This window comes from Planococcus citri, chromosome 4, assembly GCF_950023065.1.
Source record: "Planococcus citri chromosome 4, ihPlaCitr1.1, whole genome shotgun sequence".
Taxonomy (NCBI): Eukaryota; Metazoa; Arthropoda; class Insecta; order Hemiptera; family Pseudococcidae; genus Planococcus; species Planococcus citri.
In genome coordinates, this window is record NC_088680.1 from 9655808 (window position 1) to 9669338 (window position 13531).

The 13531-nt window shown below is 32.8% G+C and overlaps 2 protein-coding genes across 2 annotated transcripts; both read left to right on the forward strand.

The window, feature by feature from the left end:
* The first annotated feature begins 12 nt into the window (after window positions 1-12).
* LOC135843850 (uncharacterized) lies at window positions 13-6207 on the forward strand. Its single transcript, XM_065361888.1, has 8 exons — window positions 13-249; window positions 331-689; window positions 780-913; window positions 991-1068; window positions 4968-5054; window positions 5144-5469; window positions 5571-5704; window positions 5781-6207. Exons 2-5 carry the CDS (start codon window positions 333-335, stop codon window positions 4990-4992), a joined length of 594 nt encoding a protein of 197 aa, XP_065217960.1. The 5' UTR covers window positions 13-249; window positions 331-332; the 3' UTR covers window positions 4993-5054; window positions 5144-5469; window positions 5571-5704; window positions 5781-6207.
* Window positions 6208-7363: 1156 nt separating this feature from the next.
* On the forward strand, window positions 7364-8409 carry LOC135844236 (selenoprotein K-like). The gene is made up of 4 exons (XM_065362384.1): window positions 7364-7573; window positions 7664-7751; window positions 7830-7928; window positions 8013-8409. The coding sequence occupies exons 1-4, from the start codon at window positions 7555-7557 to the stop codon at window positions 8116-8118; spliced, it is 312 nt and encodes a 103-aa protein (XP_065218456.1). The 5' UTR covers window positions 7364-7554; the 3' UTR covers window positions 8119-8409.
* The last annotated feature ends 5122 nt before the right edge of the window (window positions 8410-13531 follow it).

A 13531-nucleotide genomic window follows, 5' to 3' on the forward strand; every position in this document is an offset into this window, starting at 1 on the left:
AGGTTTGTAATCAGTGTCGCCGAGATAGAAAATAAAAAAATTTTCAGGTTTGTGCATGTGATTCGCAGAATTTTAAATCTCCATGCTCTGATCAGGACAATCAGGACAGCAGAATCTTTGAAAACGTCTTACTGAAGTATTATTTTCAAGTGTTTACTGTTTGTAAAGTATATTCGATGAATGCTTGTTAATTTGTGAGCTTTTTCCAAACCCCATTGTCGAAGTTGACCGAACACCGAAGAATAAAAGGTACCTATAGCTCTTTTTAAAGAAATCAAACTCTATGAACGTATGTAGATATTCTATTCTAAATCTATTTCAACTTTTCAGACATGTCCGATATATATCGAGAACGTTTGTGTGATATTCTGTGGAGTGCTGAGGATTCGTATCTTTACTCTATTCCTGCATTCACAGCGGACGATATTGGCGATATTTGTAAACTAAAACTTCTCGTTCATATATGGATGACGATAGACTTGAAAGCAGAGTTCGTGAACGTGAAGGGTAATACAGCTGTTTATGAAGGAGGCATATACAGTGTAGATGGAATGTACCGCTCGACTACTGTTCCGGAAAACTGGCATTTAAGCGGTGTAAATGACTTGAATGCAACTTACAAACATGCCGGACGTACCTTTAATTTCACCTTCGCGTATACGAGAGGTGTCTATGTGATCACTGTTGTGGTGAGTGAACTCTTCGATTGTACGATTTGTGATTGATTTCTTTGTATAGGTATTATTAGGTACTAATATATTGATTATCATGTACACTAGGATGACGCTACAGGTTACTCAGCAAGCACATTCATAAACGAAGTTCCTGGTGATTGTGAGGACGAAAGTTCAGATAAAGACGAAGCCATCATCACCGATATCATTAGACAGTTGAACCGAAGGATTAATTTGTTGTACGCACATATATATTATTTGTACTTATCACTCGAAAATGAAATATCTGTCATTAATTACATCATGCACTTTACAGTATGGAGGCCGTCCAGTCACCAGACTATAAACCTGGAACATCATCTTCTGACACAAATCAAATACCTAAGCGAAAGAAGTAGGTAGATACCTATTTTACACATGAATCGATTGTTTGACTTGGAATGATGTGTAAAGATAAAGGAAGAAGTTTTTTTTTTTGAATTGCAGTTTTATAATTAAGAATCTCTCTAATTTAACGTGATGTTTTTCTATTTTATGTTATTGAAGCGGTTTGTTGATTTCTACATATTTTATACAAATACTTCATTGAAACTTTAAAAACAGAGTTGATTTTTTATCGTTTAGTGGTCATTTTCATCTCCATTTATCATCTGGTAGATTCTATGTACCTGCAATAATTTCTACATCAAAAATCAAAATTCAAGATGACCGATATAATAAAATACAGCTCATAGTAGTCCGGCATATGAGAATAGGAGTAATTGCACCCCCCCCCCCCCCGCCAATCCTCGGGGCACCTTTTTTCTTAAAGGGGAACACCCTACGGAACATTTTAAAGCAAACTTGCCCAAAAAAAAGTTGGCCTTACTCAAAAAATGGCGGCCATTTTGATTGATAGGTCAGCCCAAATCGCAGATTTCGCGTTTCAACATAGGACTTGCACGAACTTTTTCAAACTTTACAAAGGTAGATCGAAAGATCATGCAAAAATTTATCACCTGTCAAAATTTCAAGTGCTAAAGTGCGTTTTTCGATTTTTGGTGAATTTTTGAAAATCGAATTTAGGCCAAAAATGAGGGAAAAAATCAAAATTTTACCAAGTTGACCAAGAAAGCTGAAATTTGGGATATATCCTATTTTCGACTTGTCAAATCGATTGGAATCGGTTTCAACCCGTTTTGAGCAGTTCTGGAGCCTCCAGCAAATTTTTGAAACTCGAAATTCCCACAAAATTGCATCAAATTGGAGTTGTAAAGCTGAAATTTATTCTAAAAACTAATTTCAATACGTTACGAAGTACTGCAGGTAAATTTCAAGTCATTTTGGATCCTCCAGGGACTTTTTGAAAATTCCTAAAACCCCCAGCAGATTTTTGAAACTTTAAATTTTTACAAAATTTCATCAAATGGAGATGGAAAGCTGAAATTTACTCTACACTCCAATTTTAACACCCTTTGAAGACGACTTCAGGTGGGTTCAAGTCATTTTAGAGACTCCAGCGACTTTTTTGAAAATTACTGGAGCCTCCAGTAGATTTTTGAAACTTGAAATTTTCACAAAATTTCATCAAATGGAGATGGAAAGCTAAAATTTACTCTACACTCCAATTTTAATACACACTGAAGACGACTTCAGGTGGGTTCAAGTCATTTTAGGGCCTCTAGCGACTTTTTTGAAAATTATTGGATCCAACAGTAGATTTTTGAAACTTGAAATTTCCCCAACATTAATTTATCAAATGGAGTTGGTAAGCTAAAATTTACTGTGCAGACTACATGATGGTTTCAAATGGTTTTGAAGCTTTCAGCTACTTTTAGGAAATTTCAACTTTCCAAAAAAACGTCATTCAACTTTTCAAAAAGTTGCTGGAGGCTCCAAAACGACTTGAAATTCACCAGCAGTCAACTTCGTAGCGTATTGAAATTAGTTTGCAGAATGAATTTCGACTCTCCATCTTAGTTTGATAAAATTTTGTGAACATTTCAAGTTTCAAAAATCTACTGGAGGCTCCAGTAATTTTCAAAAAAGTCATTGGAGGCTCTAAAATGACTTGAAATCCACCAGAAGTCGTTTTCAAAGGGTGTTAAAATTGTGGTGTAGAGTACCTAAATTTCAGCTTTCCATCTCCATTTGATTTTTCAAAAATTTGCTGGAGGATGCAGGAATTTTCAAAAAGTCGCTGGAGGATCCAAAACGACTTGAAATTTACCTACAGTACTTCGTAGCGTATTGAAATTAGTTTATAGAATAAATTTTAGCTTTACAACTCCAATTTGATGGAATTTTGTGGGAATTTCAAGTTTCAAAAATCTGCTGGAGGCTTCAGAACTGCTCAAAACAGGTTGAAACCGTTTTCAATCGATTTGGGATGTCGAAAATAGGGTACACCTCAAATTTCAGCTTTCTTGGTCAATTTGGAAAAATTTTTGATTTTTTCCCTCATTTTTGGCCTAAATTCGATTTTCAAAAATTCACCAAAAATCGAAAAACGCACTTTATCATTTCAAATTTTGACAGGTGATAAATTTTTGCATGATCTTTCGATCTACCTTTGTAAAGTTTGAAAAAGTTCGTGCAAGTCCTATGTTGAAACGCGAAATCTGCGATTTGGGCTGACCTGTCAATCAAAATGGCCGCCATTTTGTAAGTAAGGCCAACTTTTTTTTGGACAAGTTTGCTTTAAAATGTTCCTTAGGGTGTCCCCTTTAAGAAAAAAGGTATCCCGGAGGATCGGGTAGGGGGGGGTGCAATTACTCCTAGTCCTATTGTCATATGCCGGACTATTAGGTAGGTATAAATTTAATTTAAGAAAAAAATACTACCGATTAAAAATTACATTATAATCATTAATCATGAATGAATGTTGACTGTTAAGGGGACTTAGAAGGTACACTTTTCTTCAACGAAAAAATAAAATTCTTCAACAGCTTTGAAAGGAATGCTAGTTATACTTTAAAAAATCGTATATTTCATAATTTTAAAGGTAGTATTTGAGTTTTGTATAAAACAAGGTGTTTGCAACAGAGTCAAAACTTACTTCAATCTTCTTCGTCAATCCCAGTTTCCCATCATTTTTGAGACGTTTTTTGAAAATTTTGAGCACCCAAAAAAATATTTTACATGGGCAAACTCAAAAATTGCACCCAAACTCAAGGAAACTTGACTTATGACTAGAAAAGATTTAGAAAAGATGATTCGAAAATTTGTAGCTGCTCACCCACAATATTTTTTTACCATTTTTGGGAAATTTTTCGAAAATTTTGGGCCCAAAAAAGTATCTTTTCGAATGTGCTGACTGAAAATCGCACCCCAACCTCAAGAAACTCAACTTGTGACTGGAAAAGACGATTCTCAGAGTTGTAACTTCCTAAACACATTTTTCGACCTGTTTTGAGTTTTGGATTTGGATTTTAGGTGTGTAGGTAATTTTTCGAAAATTTGGGAGCCAAAGAAAATGACCTGTTGACGATTCATATGCTTTCGCCAACCTTTTCGCCTATATGATGGGCCATGATGGAAGCAAAAAGAGAGATTTTCGCTAAGCCAATTTCAAAATCAGTTTGGCGGTGGCAAAATATGAAAAATTTGCGACGGTGTTGAAAATCAAAAAATTCGTGGCTACCCTATGAAAAAAACCACGTCGCAATGTCGCATCGATTTGCCTTTTGCCTTTTCCTTTATCATTGACGTTGAGGTATAACGTACAATGTCTTTCATTCGTCTTAAATGCACCTATTCGCCGACACTTGAAAAATATTTAGGCATTATGACGTCAACATCCGGTTGGTCGTGGGTGATGGGCATTAAAATCTATTTATAACTCGCTGATTAGCAGTCGAACAGTCGAACCAGTTACTTACTCAACTCATGAGTCATGCTCAGTATTGGTTTGTAGGGTACTTCTTGACGATACGATTGACGCATTATAAATGAAGATTGTGGTGGCTGGTGGAGTGGTGGACCTTTGAACTTTTGAACCTCCTTGGAAACTTTTGGAACATTCTTCTTCAATGTGGCTTACAAATTTTCTTCAATCTGATTCAGATTTCATTCAGATAGTATCGTCGATCTCTATTCTCTGTATCAAAATTCTGAAGAAAAAATAAATTGAAAAAATTTCAAAATTCGACAATTAATTTAGAATTTGTCAAAATGGTAGCACTGCTCGAATAGATCTGGAAATCAGTGTCGCCGACCGCCGAGATAGAAAATTTTAGGTTTCTGAAGAGGTTTTTTCTCTGTTTCTGCATGTTAAAAATCTCCATGTGTTGTGTTTCTGTTTACTGTTCGTAGAGTATATTCAATGAAAGCTTGTTAATTTGTGAATTTTTTTCGAAACCCATCGTCCAAGTTGATCGAAGAATAAAAAACTGCCAAAAGGTATGCTCTTTTAGTCTTTTTAAAAGAATAAAGATATCAAACTCAATGAACGCATATTATTCTATTCTAAATCTATTTTCACTTTTCAGACATGTCCGATAAATATCGAGAACGTTTGAGTGATGTTCTACAGAGTACTGACTTTTCCTATCCACGACGAATCACTCCGCATAATATTTGTAAACTGAAAGTTCTTGTTCATATATGGATGACGATAGACTTGAAAGCAGAATTCGTGAAGGGTAATGGAGCTAATACAGAGACTGTAGATGGAGACCACTCGACTGATGTTCCGGCCAACTGGCATGAAAGCGATATAAATAACTTGGATGCGACGTATAAATATGCGGGACGAACATTCTATTTCGCCTTCGCATATAATAAACGAAGTGATAACTATGTGATTAGTGTTGTGGTGAGTAAACTCTTCAATTCTACGATTTGTGATCAATTTCTCTGTAGTATTATTAACACATTGATTATTAATTATATTTATTGGATCATCATGTACACCAGGATAACGTTACACGTTACTCAGAAAGCGCATTCATAAACAAAGTTCCTGGTGATTGTTCTGAGGAAAATGCAGTAGAAGACGAAGTCATCATCACTGATATCATTAGACAGTTGTACCGATGGATTGATGCGTTGTATGCACTTATATTTTGCACTCATCACTTGAAAATAAAATATCTGTCATTAATTACCTACTAATGCATTTTACAGTATGGAGGCAGTCCAGTCACCAGACTACAAACCTAGAACACCAGATTTTAGCACAAAGAAACGAAGGAGGTAGATTGAATTTTACGCATTGAATCGTTTGTTGGACTGGAATGATATGAAAAGACAGAAGCTTTCTAATTAAAATTAAATCAACGTGATATTTTTCTATTTTGTATAAATGTAGATAATAATTGAAGATTTTTTATTGAATCACAGTTTTAAAATAATCTTCCAAATTCAAAGTGATATTTTTCCATTTTTTTTTGTTTTTTTTAAAAAATAAATTACCTATTGAAACTTTTTCTTGAATCGCAGTTTTATAAGTAAAATAATCTTCCTAGCTGTAGTATAATTCAATGTGATATTTATTTTTCTATTTTGTACAAGATCAGTAATTACAAATAATTAAAATTTTAAATTTTAAAAACGAAGTTTATTTTTTATCGTTTAGTTTAGTTGCCAATTTGTCATTCTCATATTCATATCATCTGGTAGATTTCACTCGTATGTGGCAATTTCAACATCAAAATTCAAGATAGGTTTATCTACTAAAATATAGCGAAGCAAGGGCACAGTCGGATGATAAGATGAGAACTCAGACAAGATAATAAATTTCATTAACTGGTTCTTTTGGAGCCACTGTCACCACATGAGCTTTGAAATACACACAAATGAGTTCCTTTTTTTTGAAAGGCTTATGTTGAACGTATAATGAAATTACAAATCGTATTGATCGTTCAAAAGGTAGTAAGTATTTGAGTTTCCTTTCGTATAAATAAATATAAAACAAGGTTTCTGCAACAGAGAGAAAACTTGCTTCAATCACATTTTCCCATCATTTTTGGGACATTTTTTGAATATTTTGAGCCCCCCATCTTCAAAAAAATTTTATTTAGACAAACTCAAGTCTCAAAATTGCGTCCAAACCCTAGGAAACTTGACTTGTGACTAGAAAAGATGCTTCCAAGACTTCCAAAAGTTGTAGCTGTCCACTCACATTTTTTCAACCATTTTTGGGAAATTTAAAATTTTTCGAAAATTGTGGGTTCAAAAAATACCTTTTTGAATGATTGTGCTGACTGAAATTGAAAATCGTGCCCAAACCTCAAGAAATTCAACTTGTGACTAGAAAAGACAATATTCTCAGAGTGTAGCTTCCCAATTCCCAATCACGTTTTTCGACCACTTTTGGTTTTGAGTTTTGGATTTAGATTTTGTTTGGGTAAGCAATTTTTCGAAAATTTGGGAGTCGAAGAAATCAGAAATGAAATGCCCCATGGCTCTATGGATAAAGTCCTATGAACTTAAAGCTCTTTATATGGAGAATTGGAGAATGAGATGGACCCTACTAGGACTTTGAAGTTTGAATCCCTGAGGAAACATATGGATTTTGGACATGCTTCTTCAATCTATCTTACAAATTTTCTTCAAACTAATAAAATTCAGAATTTTCAGATTTCACATTATTCATTCAAATGGAGTATCGAATAATTCAAAACTTTGAAGAAAAAAGTTTCAAAATTTGACAATTAATTTAGAATTTGTCAAAATGGTCACACTGCTCGATAGCTCGAATCCTGCTTTGTTTACGTTGTCCAATCAATGATTGATAAGTGTTAAAATTTCCAAGTCGTAACAATTTACATAAAAAATTCGCAGCAATTTGAAAAGAAAGATAAAAAATTTCTAGAAAATCAACTCCAGTATTTCAACTGAAGCAATTCATCGACCTTCGTCATATTTTTCAATCAAATCTCACCCAGAACTCATCAAAATGGTCTACGTTGCTCGAGGTAAGCACCCTATTTTAATCGTTCATTTCTCTTTCATCACTCTTTCATCATCACATCAGAATGGAAATAATCATTACATTCTTATTACAGATGGTACAGTTCGTGATGGCCCCAAACCTTGGGGAAAGGATAGACTAAAGGAGACATTCTGGTCATTCGTATCTGCTATCGAGTTATTGTAAGTCAATCACCTTACAACGATCACTATTCAACTCTTAATTCGGGTATTACTCATTTTAAAAATACATGATTTCAGTTTCCAAACATTAATACCTGCATTCCCTTCATCGTCGAATCGTTCCGTAGGCTACAGATCCACTGGAGGAAGCTCTTCCTCTTCATCGTCTTCTAGAAGGTAAATTAGGCCACCATAAAATAATTTTATGTTCGATTCCAATTTTTATTAACGATTATTATTATTATTATTATTTTAAATCAGGGGACCAGGCTCGTCGACTCAATTCAGAGGTGGATTCAGAACGATGTCTGATATTGCTCCCCCTCCCACCATGGGTGGATGTTCCGGTGGAAGTTGTGGAATGTAATCAGATCGATTCACCATGTTTTTTCCAAGGTAAAATGTATAAATTACCAAGTTTTATCAACGCGTTTATTGAATTTCGTCATATTTTTATAGCGATATCATCATTTTATACTCTGTTATCGTCATCTTTATAAAACCGTAATGTACGAGTACGAGTATGATTTTTCTGTAACCTATTCTAGTGTGTAATATTATTATATTTTTATTGTTTTCAATTTATTGTTCTATGTAATTTTTTTGCTACCTAATTTCACGAGTTAGATTTATCAATAAAATGTTTTTTTCAGTTCAACTAGAATTTTATTCGTTGAAGAAAAGTATTCATGTACCTTGGTAATGAATTTTTCATCGAAAACAGCTGTGTAAATATGAAACGTCTTCGTTCTTCGTATACTCGTAAAACACCTATCGTCATTAATTCTGACATCGTATTGGAAACTCGAACTCGATGAAATCTGTGAATAAATGAAAATTACCATCGTTAGCGTTCGGTTCGATTCATAAGTTGAAAACTAAACAGACCAGTTCCTCCATTAAATGATTTCACTCGACGTTGAAATTGATAAAAATAATTCACCATGTGTGACAGCCTTTTGAAAGATGTAGTCCATACATCGTGAATTTCACCGAATCGAAATCTCGACTAGTTAATTTCGATAATTCGCTGAAATTATCCGAAACCATATTGAACATTGGGTAAAAGTACATTGAGGTATAGTACGATTCGTGTACGTCAATCATTTACAAGGCATCTCGTATGTTCGGCTCAACTGAAAATTTTTTAACCCGAAGGATAATTATGGTTGATTTTTCACTCGAGTACATTTCTATATACTTTTGTAATGGTCGGCGATCGTCTAACCATGTTTTAGAGATCTCATATTGAACCTTATAAGTATAGAAAAAGAAAATATTTTCCAATAACGGTACTCCTCATGTATGAGTTTACTTTAATCTATACTACAACAACTGCATCCGATGGTGAAGTTGAAAAAAAAAACTATTAAACTGTTTATACGTTGATACTCTTTGATTGAAATAGTTTAGCAAAGCAATACAGACTCTCGTAGCAGAGATGCGGTTTAAATTGGCCATGAAAAATACACCTATTATTGTCAGCCATATATGACCTTATGAACACATATCGTATCGCCCATAAATGAACATCTCGATCTCGAGAAGCACGTCGAATTCGTCATACTTATTAGAACATAGTTTACACACTATCTTCATCATCTCTATCTATCAATTTGGTACTTTTTTGTAAGTTTTTTTTTCTCCTCTTCCAAGTAACTAAGTACAACGGTTAACTGTAAGAACGGTTTATTGCGTAACGCATATGTCTCTGTCTGTGTCAAACACGCACACTTTGTTTTGCAATGATTTCAGATGATGATAGGATTAGGTAGACACTGATGTGGTTCCAGATGTCATTGACATCTCTATATGTACGAATTTTTTTTCATTTATACTACGCCTATTGTCACGTTTGAGATAACTTACTTGTTCAAATAGCCATCGTTGAAGAAATTAAGATAATTATGACAAATCCGATGCATAAGGTGTAATATTTTGCAAATGAAAGATGAAGTCTTCGTTGTAGTCGGTATTTCTTTTTCGTTTCATCTTTCATCAATATAAGCTAGGGTAGTAAGTAGAGGTACCTAGTCCATTCAGTCCACATGGACTAAATCTTGACCTTTTCAAAATTCCATTAAAGAATAAATATGTACTTCGCTACTCGCAGCAGAAGTATGCCAGTTCAAAACACTATTGTTGTATGAAATGTAACAACAACAACCATATACTCGTCGGTACTTTTAATATATGTCATGTGTGACAAAGAAGACGAACCATCATATTTCTATTGCAGTAGTTGGCATGCTACATCGACCGAGGATGAACTTGGACTTATTTTTAGTAGATACCTGAGAATATTGGAAATCAAACAGAGGAATTTCATTGAACAGCAGTGCACCAAAAAGGTTTAGATACCTGCCTGAGTTAATATGCCCATTTTTTTTTTAAATTGAAAAAATTACGAAAATCCAAAAGTGATTATTCAAAAGTAGGTACTTACTCGAAAGTGACCACTTGAAAAATAAGGCGTTCCATTTTTGACCCATCAAATCAATTGGAAACAGTTTCGGACAGTTTTGAACAATCTTGAAGCCTCCAGCAAATTTTCGAATCTTGAAAGTAGAAATTTTCGCAAAATTTTAGCAAAGGAAGTTGCAAAGTTGAAATTTACTTTACTTATACCTTTATTTCAACATGCTGCATCGACTGGAGATGGTTTCCAGCCGGTTTTGAGCCACTAGAGTTATTCTTGAAATTCCAGATTTTCATATTTTGGGAAACTAAAATTTCCAAAAAATTGTCGGAGGCTTAAAAGAACCCTAATATCATTTCCAGTTCACTCGACATGTTGAAATTAATGTTTAAATTAAATTTTTGCTCATTGCAACTTCTTTAGGTAAAATTTTGAAATTTCAACATTCAAATTTTTTTTGAAGGCTCCATGGAATGCTCTAAGAGACTTGAAACCGTTTCCATTCGATTTGGAGAGTCGAAAATTCGGCACTTACCGAATTTCAGCTTTCAAAGTCAACTTGGTGAAATTTTGATTTTCTTTTCATTTTTTGGCCCAAATTTTATTTTTAATAAAAATTTAAAAATAAACTTTGAATCCCGAAATTTTGGATGAAAATGTATTTTGGCATGCTCTTTCGATTTAGCTCTGTCCGGTTCAAAACTCTTCCTGTCGGTACAAAACAGTTCCAAAATCTAAAAAAAAAAAAAAAAAAAAAAAAATGTAATCATTGAAAATTACCAAAAAAGTGATCAAATTTCAGTATTTGATATGCCAAAAATGCATGAAAACTGACAAAAAACTTTGTGAAATCAAATCTCCCAAATTCCAAAATATTCAAAAAAAAAATATCTACCTATTAATAAAAATTACTGAAAAATTACCGCCAAAATTTCATTCAAATTGTTCAAAAATACATGAAAAAGTAAGTAGGTACCTACCTAAGACTTATATGATGTAAAAAGCACCAAAAAAAAACATTAAAATAACTAAAAATTACCAAGAACTGCTAAAATTTTGGTAAAAACTGCAAAAAAAAAAAAAAAATGAAAAAAAGTTGAAAGTATCTAAGTACCTACGTTAAAATTTTGTAAGAACGCTTGAAAATGATTGAAGTCACCAAAAATTACCTGCAAGTGATAGAATTTTGGTAAAATTTGCCAAAATTGTGTAAAACAGTCAAAAAGAAAGAAAAATAAACCAAAAACTTTAAAAACGTGTTAAAAATTAAATGTGAGGAAATCATACTTCGACAAAATTTTCCGAAAATGCACGAAAAAGTATTAATACACAATACAATTATGTAATAACACTCAAAAGAAACAATAAATTACTAAAAAATACAAAAAAATAATGAAATTTGTGTACTATCGTCCACAAAAAAGCATGAAAAAGAGCCTAAATCCCCTTAAATTGCTGCAAAAACCCCAAAATTTAAGGTCACTAAAAATTACTAAATAAACGCAAACTTTCAGTAAAATTTTTCCAAAACGTACAAAAAAAAGGTATAAAAACGCGATAAAATGTCGTAAAAACTCTTAGAAAAATGCATCAAAATCACACAAAAGCTGCTAAATTGCAATGAAAGTTCCAAAAATGCATACTTACTTGAAAGAGGTTTCAACTGCTTCAAGCATATTTTTTTTGTTGCAATTTTGGATAAATTTAGGCAAATTTCATCAAAACTTTATCATTTTTTTTGTTGATTTTCATTATGCATTCTTGACAATTTTTGCTAAAATTATGCCATGTTTTGTTAATTTTTACTTTCAGTGATTGTAATCTTAAAACTGTTCATAAAGTTGGATTTTTTTTAAATTTCAAGATTAAAGTCGTATAATTTTTTTGGAAAAGTTCAAATAATTTACTCAAATTAATCATTTTTTGTATTTTATACCTACTGAATTTTGTTTTTTAAATTACGAAATTGCTGGCAAAAATTTTCAAAATTTTGAAATTCACGTTCTTTTTTTTTAACAGATTTGATTCACACTTTCCATCACTGAAAATTAAAATCAGAGCTCTAAAATGTTAATTTCGGCCCATGAAACTTCGAAATAAATTTTTATTTATTTTTTTTCATCGAAATCTTCATTGGAATTAAAATTTTAACTTTGAAAATCCGATTATAAAATAATGTAGGTACAGAAAATAGATGAGGAATTTAAAATGTTCAAGAATTCGACTTTTTAAGCAGTTTCAAATTCTATCCTTAATTCCCGGTAGAAATCATATTTCCAAAATTTCAAAATCAGTTTCAAAAATTCGTTTTTTAGCTTCTTTTTTTTTTTTTTTTTTTTTTTAATAATTGAAATAGGTAGATATGTATTAAAAAAATATTGACAATTTTCAAATTTAAGCAAAAGTCGACTTAAGGTGATGTATGACGGAGCTTTGAGTTATTTGTTACATTAAAAATTGACGATGTTGGATTTTTTAAAAATTGTTTATTTGAGATTTTGACTCGTAAAAAAGATACACTTTTCAACTAGTCTTCTCGGTTTTTCAATTCACCCACTTTAATTCGATTTAAAGAGTCGACCGAATTTATTATCAACACCTTCAGGAGCGATAGGTGTGAAATTTTTGGAGAAAATCTAACTTTTGGTGAAGGCTCCGGATCCGCTGAAAGAAGGTAGCAATCGATTTAGGTTGTCAATTTTAGAGAGTTGGACGTACTTTTGAGTAATTTATTACAAAAAGTGACAATTTTGTTTTTTTTTTCAAATTTTGAGACTTTTTATAACTTTTAAAAAGTATACTTTTCAACTGGTCACCTTAGATTTGTGAGATTTTTGATTCACCAGTTTTAAGACAAGATCAAATTTTCAGCTGCTGAAGTTGATTATAACGCCTTCAGGAGTGATTTGAAAATTCTGAAAAAAACACTAGTTTGGAGGCACAAGAGCTGCTTATGGGTCATTCCACGTCAATTGGATCAAGAACTGGTAGGGGGGTTCGGCGATTTTTTTGAAATTTTTCCCGGGGAAAGACCTTCCGAAGGGATGACTAATGGCGCAAATCGCAGCCGTCTAGCTCATTTTTAAAGGCAGCCAGGGGGTGTCAAAGTTTTCAATGAACCTAAAATATATCATCCATTTCAGCAGTGGATTACCTACTCGATAACCGCGATACCTACCAAAATGGAACTTTTTCCCATAGTTAAGGGTTTTGAAAGGCTTTTTGTTTAGCTTTTTGATGATATCATAAAAATCAGTGTTGCCACTTTTTTTCGTACAAAAAATTAGCTCAAAAAGTTTCAAAACGTAGTTTTCATATCGTTCCGACTCTCAAAAATTCTGAAAAAAATATATTATGGACA